The following is a 13393-nucleotide window of genomic DNA, read 5'->3' on the forward strand; positions in this document are numbered from 1 at the left end:
AAACACCAGACAAAGCAACAAATTCCTCCCTAAGGCAAACACATAGCAGCACATTTTCAAAGCATCTTAAGAGTCAGGGGATTGACTCAGTAGCTGGAACACCAAGAACCTGTAAGGTGGATAGCGAGTTGGAGATTTTTCATCTCATGCAGGCAAAGAATGCCAAGGTGGCAGCACGAGAACAGGGCCCTTTCTGTGGTGGCCTCCCATTTGTGGAACACTCTCTGCAAGGAGGCTCTCCAGGCACCTTCATTACATATCTATAGGCTCCAGATGAAAACATTGCTCTTAAACTAGGCTTTGTGCTGATTAAATGATCTATGGGCTCTTAAGGGCTTGCCTTCTCCAAGCCTTATTTCCAGAGCTGAATGCATTTCATTTAACATCCTGTGCCTAAAAAGGTGGGAGAGACATGAACTAAAACGTTAGCTCTTTGAGAGGATGGACAGGGTACAAATTTGTCAGGGGCCCACGTGAGAATCAAGGCTATCATTTCAAAGGTAGAAGACTGCTTGCTTACCTGCCACATGTAGGTACCTAGTGCCATGCATCTCATTTTCTCCCTGACTACTTCTTCCTCTACTGCTGCCATCAGATCGTACAGTATATTGGGGAGATATGTCGGTACCTGTTGAACCAGCCATCTCAAGAGGTGGAGAGGAAGCATCGGGTCCGGATGGCTTTGGGCAATGGCCTGAGGGCTTCCATCTGGAAGGAGTTCACTGAGCGCTTCGGCATCCCCCAGATAGCCGAGTTTTACGGAGCCACCGAGTGCAACTGCAGTGTGGGCAACTTTGACAACAAGGTAAGGGCTGCCTTCTTGCTGAAGGCATTGCTTGGTGTTTGCCCAGAGTGCCTGAGCCCTGGCTTTTGGCCCTGGGCCCCAGACTTTTGCTTCCGTGGTGACCTCCAAAATTTTCTCCTCTGCAGCTGGGGGCTTGTGGCTTCAATAGCAGGATCCTTCCCAACATTTACCCCATCAACCTAGTCCGAGTGAATGAGGAAACTATGGAGCTCATCCGGGGACCTGACGGGCTCTGTATACGGTGCAAACCAGGTGAGGCTGGGTAGCAGCACAGTAGGGTGGAGAGCAGCTGGGTAATCCTTGAATGAGAATAGGAGGGAGAGAACAGCAGGGCTGGGGCACTGTGTTCCTGACTTCCATGTGGCATGGAAGCTGGGGAGGGAGCAGAGCCCATGGGGTTCTGCAGCAGGAGATGAGGGAGCTCCAAAGCCAGCTGCTGAACCCAGCAAAGGTCCAGAGGAGCCTAGGAGACTTGCATAGCCACTGCCAGTTTCTCTTCTTTCTAGTCCTCTGCTGGGTCACTGCTAGCAGCTGGGTCCTCTCCCTTGCGAAATCCAAGCAGAACCCCAATGGGCTCCCAGCAGCTCTGGCCTTCCTGCTGCATCTGCTGCCACCTTTGCCTTGGAGTGCAAAGCTAATACAGCCATCCTTCCGAATCTCCTGGATTTTGCAGTGTAGGTCTCCGGCCAAATAACTGGTACAGGGCTGAAATGTTCGTAAAAATGCACATACAGTAGTAGTGAAAATAACATTTGAAGTTACCTTAAGTTTAGGGGGAGATATTTTAATATTTTAATATTTTGTTGGAAGCCGCCCAGTATGGCTGGGGAGACCCAGCTGGATGGGCGGGGTATGTATATAAACAAATAAATAGGTCACAGCAGACCCTCCAAGTGTCCCTATTTTCCAGGAACATTTTCATTGGTAAAATGTTGGAGGGTATGGAGTTATCCAATCCCTGAGCCATCTGAAGGCAATCCTGTATAGGGAAGTTTTTTTTCTTAATGTTTAATCTTTTATTGTGTTTTTATATATGTTGGAAGCTGCCCAGAGTGGCTGGGACGACCCAGGAACGTGTGTGGGGTATAAATAGTAAAATTATCGTTATGGAATGTAACGTCCCCATTTTCATTGGAGGAACGTCAGAGGGGGTTTCGACGAGTGGAGGTGGCAGGTGATTCATCCTTGAAGTGGAGCACATCAGTCAACCTTTGGACTACTGTGGGTTCTTGCAGGTCTTTTAGATGGAGCAGTGGTCCCCAGGAGTTAGGATAAGACCGAGGTCAGATGAGACCGTATCAGAGAGACAGAGATCAGTCCTCCTCTGTCCATTGTCCTCCTTCTGGGCTGATGACCATGCTTCTTAAGCTACAGCCAACTCAAGCTCTGCCCTGAGAGGGAGAGCTCCATAGACCTTGGATGACACTTCACTTAAAAGTCCTGGGATTCAGGGGCCTGGTTCACACGCACACAGTTAAGCTAAGCCTAGGTTTAGTGTTACAGTATGAGTGACAGTGTGGCCACAAAGAGAAGGCTGGGAGCTTCTGCTTCTATTCGAGATTAACCACAGTTTAGTGATATTATATCCATTAATCTTAGCTATGGCCTACTGAAAAGCAGCCAGCTTCATAAATGTTACCGTCTTATACTTTTCTGTGTATAAGACGAGGATTATTTACTGTAAAATAACTGTGGGTTAAACCACAGAGCCTAGGGCTTGCCGATCAGAAGGTTGGTGGTTCGAATCCCTGTGACGGGATGAGCTCCCGTCGCTCGGTCCCTGCTCCTGCCAACCTAGCAGTTCGAAAGCACATTAAAGTGCAAGTAGATAAATAGGTATCCCTCTGGCGGGAAGGTAAACGGTGTTTCCGTGTGCTGCTCTGGTTCGCCAGAAGCGGCTTAGTCATGCCAGCCACATGATCCGGAAGCTGTACACCGGCTCCCTCGGCCAGTAACGCGAGATGAGCGCCGCAACCCCAGAGTTGGACACGACTGGACGTAATGGCCAGGGGTCACTTTACCTTTACCTTTAATGTTAAAAACGGGGCTCGTCTTATACACGGATTGTGCGTGGGGACGGGACGGGTGATTGGTTGCAGGAGTAGGAGCTTGTCAGCGGTGATTTTGTTGGTGATTGGCTGTGTCAAATGCTGCTTTGGATTGGCAGCTGCTACGGAAATTGGGTGGGTGATTGGTTGCTGCGGGAAGGGTTGTTTAGGTTTGGCTGCCGCTTTGGCAAGGGAGCGTGCGATTGCTGCCTGCTGTTTGTAAGCGGGCAGATGCATGTCGGCTTTGGTGACACCCCTTTTTCTTAAATTTGTGTCCCCCAAAATAGGGGGCGTCTTATACATGGGGCATGTTATACAGGGAAAATACAGTACCGGTATATAGATATACAATTTAGTCTGAAGTTTGCCCACCTTTCCACTAGAGGGCACTCTAGCACCACACTGGAAGAGAGAAACCTGTTTTCCCCCTGCCAAATTAGCTTTTGATTGCCAGGCACTGATAAACTTTATAAATGAAGACCCTACAATCTAGGCACTAGATTCTTTCTGGGGAACAATGAGTGATATCAGCAAAGTACTTTTATCTTTAAGCAGCTGAAGCTTTAATAGCTTCAAGGTGTTATATGAATAAATACCTTGTTTTAATCTGTCATGATTTTATGTCTTCATTCTGAGTGAACATACAGAGGATTTTGCTGTTAGTTCAGTCATCTACTCATCGACTGAGCTAATTCAAAGCTTGGAAATCCTTTTAAAGAAAGATGTTTCCAGCACTTCTGATGAATGTGTGTTTGTGTTTGTGTTTGTGTTTGTGTATGAGCACACATGCCCAGTACAGATCTCTGTGGCTCTAATCCAAATACAGTGGTACCTCAGGTTACGTACTTAATTGGTTCTGGGTCGCTGTACGTAACCCGAAAAGTATGTAACCCGAAAAATTCGGTGTGCCGTCTGCGCATGTGCGAATCGTGCGTGCTTCGGGTTGCACTTCCGGGTTAGCAGAGTTTGTAACCCGAAAAGTACGCAACCTGAAGCGTACGTAACCCGAGGTATGACTGTAATGTTCTGTAGCCAGATAGACTGTCCCTCTTTTCCCAGCTCCCAGTGTGGTGATGGGATCATTCTAGACCAAAGTATGAGGGAATGGATCATAGAATCATAGAATTGTAGAGTTGGAAGGGAGAACAAGGGTCATCTAGTCCAACCCCCTACCATGCAGTAATCTTTTTACCCAACGCGTGGCTCAAACTCATGGCCCTCAGATTAAGAGTCTCATTCTTTACTCACTGAGCTATGCCATGGTCTTTTGTTTTTGCTACATTTCGAGTTATGATTGCCTCCCTAATGCAATTTAGTGGAAAATAAATGGATATAAAAGCAATACTATACTATTTGTAAAGGGAGAGGTTAAACTGATACGAGTTGATTCCTAGAGAGAGGACACAGATCATAGAGAAGGAAATGGCTAGAGTAGTCTTCATAAGTCATAGGTAAAGGTAAAGGTACCCCTGACCATTAGGTCCAGTCACAGACGACTCTGGGGTTGTTATGCTCATCTCACATTACTGGCCGAGGGAGCCGGTGTACAGCTTCCGGGTCATGTGGCCGGCATGACTAAGCCGCTTCTGGCAAACCAGAGCAGTGCATGGAAACGCCGTTTACCTTCCCGCCGGAGCGGTACCTATTGATCTACTTGCACTTGGACGTGCTTTCAAACTGCTAGGTTGGCATGAGCAGGGACCGAGCAATGGGAGCTCACCCCGTCACAGGGATTTGAACCGCCAACCTTCCGATCGCCAAGTCCTAGGCTCTGTGGTAGCCAGCCCCCAAATCCACTGAACAGCAGAGCAATGGGTCATCTGTACCTGGGGAAAATGCAGTTCATCAAGTTAAAAAGTAAAAGTGGGATTTTCTGAGCTGTGTGAAGACAGAAGTTGTGCAGGGGAAACATGAGATGGGGACATTGTCCTCGGAGAGTTTTGCCAAGTGATGTTAATCCTTCATGCACGAAAGCTTCTGTTAATCTTTAAGGTGAAACAAGACGCTTAGTTGTCATTGTTATAAATGGAAGGAAAATCTATCTTTTCATGAGGCCACTACCAGCCGGGATCTGGTCAGTGCATGGATGGATGTCTGCCTGGGATCCATGGGATCCAGAACGGAAGAAATGTGGTATATAAATATGGGATATGAGAACTTATTTTGCCTACACTTGCAGCTTAATCATTTGTCCCTCTCATCTCGTTCCAATGCTTTGGAGTGCAGCAGGAAGATAATGTGGAGCAAAAGAAGGCCAAGGGTCAGGAGGCTCCTGGCCTGTACGTCCAGGTGGAGAGCAATTCTCCTTCTAACTCAGGGGACGCGTGTGCCCTTTCCCATGACATTGCTGCTCTTTGCCAAATGCCTCTTCTGCCTCCTCTTGCATTGCTGTTATCTGGTGGCCATGTAAGGTGTCCCTCTCTGCCCACAGGAGAGCCAGGCCAGCTGGTTGGGCGCATTATCCAGAGCGATCCTTTGCAGCGCTTTGACGGCTACTTGAACAATGAGGCCAACAATAAGAAGGTTGCCCGTGATGTCTTCACCAAAGGCGACTGTGCCTATCTCACAGGTGAGGCCCTCCTCCTACATCCTGCTGCCTCTGTGCAAAGCTGCCTTTTCCCAGGTACCGGTAGTAAGACCCTCTGCCTTCCAACCAATCTGCCTGCACTTACTGGCAGTGACTTCCCTTGCAGCCCTGCCTGGAGGTGCCAAGGATTGAGTCTGGGACCTTCTGCATGCAAAGCAGATGCTCTGCCACCAAGCCGCATCCTTTTCCCCTAATAGCATCGGGAGCTGCCTTAAAGTGAATCAGGATATTGGGACATTGTCTTCACCAAATTGCCATTGGAATCCATTGACTTTCCCATTCAGTTTGCCATTGGGGACTCTATTAAACCTTCCCAACTTGGTGCTTTCCATACATTTTATTTCTTTTAAAAATTATTAAAGAAGTGTAGAACAATTGACAAATAGGAGGAAATAACCCAAGGCAGGGTTAATTTTTAAAAAAATCTGCAGCTCCCATCAGCCCCCATCAACCTGGCCTGATGGTCAGGAACAGCAGGAATTATAGCCCAAGAAATACTGTATTTTTCTGTGTACAACTTTGGGAAATCTCCCCACAAAAAGCTCAAAGTTGTTCTGTTTGAGGTTTAAAATACTGATTTCTTAATTTGGGTTCAAAAAAATAGGGGTTGTCTTATATACGGGGGCATCTTCTGGTGAGCACCAAGTTGGGGATGAGTGCCCCAGTTTGGCCATCATGGGCCAACTCTTCTTTTTGCCTTCCATGGACAAGAACGGAGGATCAGAATGCTCTTTTGGGTTTTGCGAGGGGCCCTGCAACAAAACATTGCAGTGTGAACAGCTCCTACTCCAATCCTTTCTCCCTCTGTCCTGGTTTTGTTTGTTTCCACCACCAATGTGCCATGAAACACACTCAGTCCTCGTTGGACTGTTTTTGGGGGTGGAAGGCTCATAGAAAGAGTGGTTTTAAAAATTACCTGGAAGTGACTTCCTTGTTCCAACAGTTCCATTGGCTACCAGTCTGCTTCTGGGCACCATTCAAAGTGCTGGTTATGACCCATAAAGCCCTACACGGCTTAGGTCTAGACTATCTGAAAGACTGTATTCACTCATACGAACCTGCCTGGTTTTTGAGATCTTCAAGAGATCTTCATTCCTTCCACCCTCACAGGTGCGCCTGGTGGGGACGTGGGAGAGGGCCTTCTTGGTGGCTGCTCCCAGGCTCTGGAACTCCCTCCCTAGAGAAGCCAGACTGGCTCCCTCCTTGCTGTGCTTCTGCCGGCAAGTGAAGACCTTCCTATTCCAACAGCCCTTTGGGAACTGATGGCTTTTGAGAAAAGGGCTGGTGCCGTGTTGTGTTTATTGCTGTTGTCAGTGTTTTCAAGGGATCTTTTTATAAAATTTTATTCCCATTAGGGTCTAGTTATATTTTAACTATTCTCTTTTCTATGTTTTTAGCTTGATCTGTTTTATCTGTGTAAGCGTGTATGGGGTCCTGGACTGGGAAAAAGCCAGGATATAAACAGCTTTTTGTCATCTTCTTCTTCTTCTTCTTCTTCTTCTTCTTCTTCTTCTTCTTCTTCTTCTTCTTCTTCTCCTCCTCCTCCTCCTCCTCCTCCTTCATATTATTGTTATATTATTATTATTATTATTATTATTATTATTATTATTATTAAATTATTTATTTGCTAGTCGCACAGGGCAACCCAAAGCGACTTACAACCAAATAACAACTTCTGGGTGCTGTAGTGATAAAGGTGTAGGTGGCAAAGGACCACACTTTCATCTTACTGTGAGGTCTTTCTCTCTGTCTCCCAAACCCCACCCCTCAATGGCTCCCTTTAGGTGATGTGCTGATCATGGACGAGTTGGGCTACATGTTCTTCCGAGACCGCACAGGAGACACTTTCCGCTGGAAGGGCGAGAACGTCTCCACGACGGAGGTGGAGGGGATGCTCAGTCGCATCCTGAACATGACAGATGTCGTGGTCTACGGGGTGGAAGTTCCAGGTAATGGGTGGCAAGCGTTTCTGGGGTTCTCCTCCAATGTTGCCCTTTTCTTTTCCTGCAGGGCAGAAAGTTGATTACTATATATACTGGTATTTCACTGGACTGTTTGAGGCAGATCAGCAAGAGTTTCTGACTCCATGCTGTTTAAAATAGCACCAAGTAAAAACTCCACTCCAAACCCTAAATTTAGCCTGTTAGAATCCCAAACATGCGGGCACTCAGATGCAGATTTGTAGTTTTACAGAGAGTCTGTTTGGCTGAATGGCTCATATAGTGCTGTAGATAATTGGTAGCACCCCCTGAGCTACCAGTTTGATTTGTTTATCATCGGCACCATTTTGGTTCCATAACTATTGGCACTCACCGCCTGTGTTGACTATTAAGGGGAGTGATGTGCAGTCATCCCAGTACATGGCTTCCTCCTGAGCTGACATGGTACGTCTGGCTCCACTCCTTCAAGCAACTGGATCCCACTTTGAGACACTTTTACAAAACTAAAGTTGATCCCACAAGCCGGAAGTCTGCATACACCGGTCTTGGGGAGGCAGAGATGCCACCAACTTGGGTGGCTTTAGAAGAAGATGAGGAGAGGGCTTACCAATGGTTGCTAACCACAATGGCTCTGCTTTGCCTCCACAGTCAGAGATGTTAAGATAAGATAAGATAAGATTTCTTTATTGTCATTGTACAAGTACAACGTTGTACAAGTGCAACGAAATTGAATGCCATCCCATAAAAACAAGACAAAAAACAAACAAACACATTTTCAGCCACACATGCACACACACACACACACACACCCATCACAACTCTCCAAGGTCATATTATCTGGTTACAGCATTTAAGATGGTTGTAGCTCTGGGGTAGAAACCATTTTTTTAATCTATTTGTTCTTTCTTTAATTGTTCTATATCTCTTGCCCGAAGGCAGTAGTGCAAAAAGACTGTATCCCGGATGAGATGGATCCTGTAAAATACTGTTTACTTTTTTAAGGCAGCGGGAGCTGTATAGTTCTTCCAAAGATGGGAGAGGGTGACCAATAATCTTTCAGGCAGTGGTGTTATGACCTTCTGGAGTACCTTCCTCTCCATGGCTGTGCAACTGGAGAACCAAGCACAAATGCAATATGTAAGAATGCTCTCTATGGAGCCTCGGTAGAAGGACACCAGCAGTCTCTCACTCAGATTGTTCTTCTTTAAAAGTCTGAGGAAATAAATTCTCTGTTGGGCCTTCAGTAGTATTTGCGCTCCAAGTCATACCCTGCTCAATAGTCACTCCCCAAAACTTGGGTACAGCCACCCTCTCCACCCGGTCCCGGCCGATATACAGGGGCTGAATATCTGCCTTTTTTTTTCCCTGTAAGAGGTGGCAATGGTTCTGAATTCCAGTTGCTGGAAACCACAGGAGAATAGAGGGCTCTAGAAGCTCTATGAGAGTAGCTCTAGAAACCTCAGAGTGTTTTTTTGTGTTCTAGGAGCTGAAGGGAAGGCTGGGATGGCAGCAGTTGTGGATCCAGACCACTCCTGTGACTTGGAGAGCTTCGCAGAGGAAATGAAGAAGGCGCTGCCTGCTTACGCCCGTCCTGTTTTCCTGCGTCTGCTTTTGGAAGTGCACAAGACAAGTGAGTCTCCTTGACAGAGATACATAAGAAGCTTTAATCTGATTGCGGAACGTGGAGTTTTTCTTGGAACGTTTTTCAGAAGCCACATCAGTGTAAAATCCGTCTGTAAATAAATTGCACCTACAGAAAAGGAGACTCCTGTCTGCTCCACATGTGAGCTGTTAATACTTTTCTGGAATGTAGTTCAGCACAAATGCATTTATTTAATACAATTTCTAACAAATAAGCCACAATATTGACTTGCGTCAGCTGAACCTGGGTCATGGTTTGAAGGAAGAAAATGTCTAAATTCCTTGACAAATTATGATCGTTCAACAACACAATATGAAGGACAGGTTTGGAGAATGTAATATAATATTATTATATTATATATTATATTATATATTGCAATGCAATGTACTTACTATTTCATTTACCGGTATTTATCTTATTTAATATAATACTAACAATATCCTTCACACAACACTAAAACTGAGAGGCAACGAATTAGGAATTGCATAAAGTACCAGATCAAAAAACAAAGAGAGTCTGTAAAAGCAGATTTAAAAGTAGAAATGCTTTGACTTGGCACCGAAAAGATTGGAGTGTTGGCAGGAGTAAAGCTTCTGAAGCCCATGTGCAAAAACATGGCTTGTTTGACTGCTGGTGGTACTCAGAGAAGGGCCTCATCCTTGTGATCTCACTTACCGTAAGAAGGAATCTCTCCCAGCCCTACCTGGAGATACCAGGGACTGAACCTGGGGCCTTCTGCATGCAAAGCAGGTGCCTTACCACTGAGCTAAACCTCTTCCCCCAGCCACTCTCACCTAGCAGAAGCAGTAGCTGACTATGAACCACCATTTTAGATTTCTTACAATGGGCCATTTTAACTTCCCACAATCCCTGGAGTGGCACAATACAGGAGGCATTGTGGGACATATAATATGGTGGCTTTCAGACCCAGCAGGCTTGGCATGGCTTCCTGGGGCGCGTTGACAGTGGTGATCCCTGGCAGGACCATGGCAGCTGCCTGATTCCTGAAGTTGAGCCTGAATATTTGAAACAAAAGAAAAGTACTCTGCCCTGCCCACCATTTTATCTTTCTCTTGTTGCCTCCTGCTATCTGAATCTGTTCAGTTAATTTACTTATAACTAAGAACATAAGAAGATTCTGCTTCCTGTTCTCACACTGGCCACCCAAATGCCTGTGGGAAACCTGCAAGAAGGATCCGACCACAAACCCCTTCCCCAACCCATGGCCTCCTCCATGTGCTGCATATTATAGTTTCTCCATGCCATCGCTTCTGCAAAGAAAACCTCCACCGTCCTTTCCACTGCTGTTCTCAGTCAAATCCTATTTGTGTCTTGTTTACACCTTGTTTTAAAATAATCTGTAAACATGTTCCAATCCTCGTTAAAGTCAGTCTGTTTTTTATGTCCAGTTTCTTTTGGGGAGAGTTACCTTAAATATCTTTTTTATCTCATTATAGATCATCTCCCAAAAGTCTTTAGCCACTTTAATCATCCACCACATGTGATAAAATGAACATTCTGCTTCTTTACATTTCCAGCAGATGGTTGGTGCAAATTTATACATCTTTGCCAACTTACTTGGTATCAGATACCACCTGTGTATCATTTTCATAAACTTTCCCCTCAAAGTATAACACGCTGTGAATTTCAGCCCAGATTTCCACAACTTTCCCTATGGTTCTGATTCTGTATTATGCCCCATATCCCCAGCCCAATGGATCATAGCAGATTTAACCATTTCATATTTGGCTTCCCATTCTAACAATATCTTATCCATCCTCAATATCAGTTTTTCTCTATCGCGACACAGAACAACTTATAAAGCGGAAGGATATGTGGACAGTTCGGTATAAATCCACCACTAATAACACACTAGGGATGCAGGTGGCGCTGTGGTCTAAACCACAGAGCCTAGGGCTTGCCGATCAGAAGGATGGCGGTTTGAATCCCTGCGACGGGGTGAGCTCCCGTTGCTCGGTCCCAGCTCCTGCCAACCTAGCAGTTCGAAAGCACGTCAAAGTGCAAGTACCGGTAGATAAATAGGTACTGCTCTGGTGGGAAGGTAAACGGCATTTCCGTGCACTGCTCTGGTTTGCCAGAAGCGGCTTAGTCATGCTAGCCACATGACCCGGAAGCTGTACACCGGCTCCCTTGGCCAGTAAAGCGAGATGAGCGCCACAACCCCAGAGTCGTCCACAACTGGACCTAACGGTCAGGGGTCCCTTTACCTTTACCTTCAATAACACACTATTATTGCATCAGTGACATGCTGCAGAACAACACACAACCCACCCACCCCCAAAAGCACCAATCTGGAGGGGCACAGAATGTCCTCCAAAACATCACACCTGCTCTCCACACACCTACACCCATCACCTGCTGCTAGAGGTACAGTAGCTGTCTCAGTAGGGCTGGTCCTGACGTCAGATAAGCTCTGTAACTGGTGAACGTATAGCATGGCAGCAAGGGTACTGCTCCTGGCTCAGTGGCAGAGCATTTGCATCCCTGCCAGAAGCCCCAGAAAGCCACTGCGAATCAGTGTGGACAATGCTGTGCTGGTTCAGTAAAAGGCAGTTTCCTTCCTGTGCCCCTAGGCATACATTTTGTTACCCTACTTTTCGCTTTCCCTTTACAATGAAGAGCTGAGGAGAAAACACAAGGACAACACCCCTTAACCGCTTCTTCTTCTTCTTCTTCTTCTCCTGCCTCCCTTCATCTACTCTGCTCTCAGGTACCTTCAAGTTCCAGAAAATGGACCTGCGTAAGGAGGGATATGATCCCAATGTGGTGAAGGACAAGCTTTATTTCCTGGAGCCCCGGCAGTGCCGCTACCTCCCGTTGAACGAGGACATCTTTGAGAGAATCCAGTCTGGACAAATGAAGCTGTGAAACAGCCCCGGATCGTCTCCGTGACTTCTGTCCCTCTGTCTAGGGTAGGGTGGTGGGACTGGAGTTTGCATAGGAAAGGAAAAGCCAGTGATGGTTAGAGATTTAACAAAAGGGGGGAGGCACAGCGAGTTGGCTTTTGGTTTCGTTTATGATTTGATCAGTTTTTGTAGAAGACGATGGCCAGTGGCAGCCTTCCCCAACCTGGTGCCCTCCAGGAGTTTTGGACTATAACTCCCATTGTGAGGGAAGCTTGCCATATGGTTTGCAGGGGGGGGGCAGCTGGGGTGGGGTGCAGGTTGATGCATACCAAAGCATAGAAGCACTATGGCTTTATTTTCTACTTGGTTGGAACAGTGGCCATGCTGTTTCCTGTTCCTCTGGGATGAGCATGCTAGGTCAGTGTGTCAGTTTCAAAGGCTCTGCCCTCCGGTTTCCCACGCCCCATCCACCGCTCGACATTTAAAACAATATCACACCATTTTGAAAAGCCATGGCTCCCACCCCCACCCCCACCCCCACCCCAAAGAATTCTAGGAACTAAAGTTTGTTTAAGGTGCTGAGAGTTGTCAAGAGGCCGCCTATTCCCTTGCCAGAGCTGCAGTCCCTCTTCACAGAGCCACTGAGAGCCATTGGTTAAGAATGGTAGACTCATAATCTGGTGAACCGGGTTCGCGTCTCCGCTCCTCCACATGCAGCTGCTGGGTGATCCTGGGCTAGTCACACTTCTTTGAAGTCTCTCAGCCCCACTCACCTCACAGAGTGTTTCTTGTGGGGGAGGAAGGGAAAGGAGAATGTGAGCCGCTTTGAGACTCCTTCGGGTAGTGATAAAGCGGGATATCAAATCCAAACTCCTCCTCTTCTTCTTCTTCACAGAGAACTCTGGGAATTATAGCTCTGTGAAGGGGGTGGGCCTCCTAACAACTTTCAGGACCCTTAGCAAACTACAGCTCCCATGATTCTTGGGAGGGGAAGCCACGACAGTTAAAAGTGGAACGGTACTGTTTTAAATCTATACTGTGGACGAGGCCCTGATGATCTCCCTTTGCCCCTTTTCTGTGTTTCCCCATAGGACCCACAAGGGCTGCACTGCTTCATTACGCCTCTAGGTGGTGCCATGGTGCTTTCTTTCTCCACCATGTCTGGGTACTCTGGGTTCAGTGGAGCCCCTCTGCCTTCTGGGGTCCACCTTTGATCCTCCTCCCTTGCCAAGGTTGCGGTTATAATTTTTTTTATGAAGAGAGATTGTCTCTCTCTTGTGACTGCATTGTCCCTAGTTTGCGGAGTGGGCAGGAAGGGCACAGTGACTCAACTTATTCCAGGTATATGTGTGGTGTGTTTGGTTTGGTTTTACTTTCACAAATGGATGTTTATTTGTATGTATGTGGGGGGTTTTCTTTTTTTCCTTTTTTTGCAATTTATTACAAGTTCCATTTTGTTTTTAAAGAAACAGAAAGAAGGGTTAACGGCAAGCTTGCCATTCTG

General features: G+C 46.6%; 1 protein-coding gene across 2 annotated transcripts in view; it reads left to right on the forward strand.

Annotated features, from left to right (window-relative positions):
• The window catches only part of SLC27A4 (solute carrier family 27 member 4), a 32869-nt gene extending 20459 nt beyond the window's left edge, over positions 1–12410 (forward strand). For both annotated transcript variants that reach the window (XM_033137862.1, XM_033137863.1), the window contains exons 9-14: positions 596–805; positions 931–1057; positions 5285–5422; positions 7225–7389; positions 8864–9010; positions 11754–12410. In XM_033137862.1, coding sequence (XP_032993753.1) covers positions 596–805; positions 931–1057; positions 5285–5422; positions 7225–7389; positions 8864–9010; positions 11754–11911 — 945 coding nt within the window. In that variant the 3' untranslated portion in view covers positions 11912–12410. The remainder of the gene's footprint in view (positions 1–595; positions 806–930; positions 1058–5284; positions 5423–7224; positions 7390–8863; positions 9011–11753) is intronic.
• Positions 12411–13393: the final 983 nt, after the last annotated feature.

Source organism: Lacerta agilis, chromosome Z (assembly GCF_009819535.1).
Source record: "Lacerta agilis isolate rLacAgi1 chromosome Z, rLacAgi1.pri, whole genome shotgun sequence".
NCBI classification, from domain to species: domain Eukaryota; kingdom Metazoa; phylum Chordata; class Lepidosauria; order Squamata; family Lacertidae; genus Lacerta; species Lacerta agilis.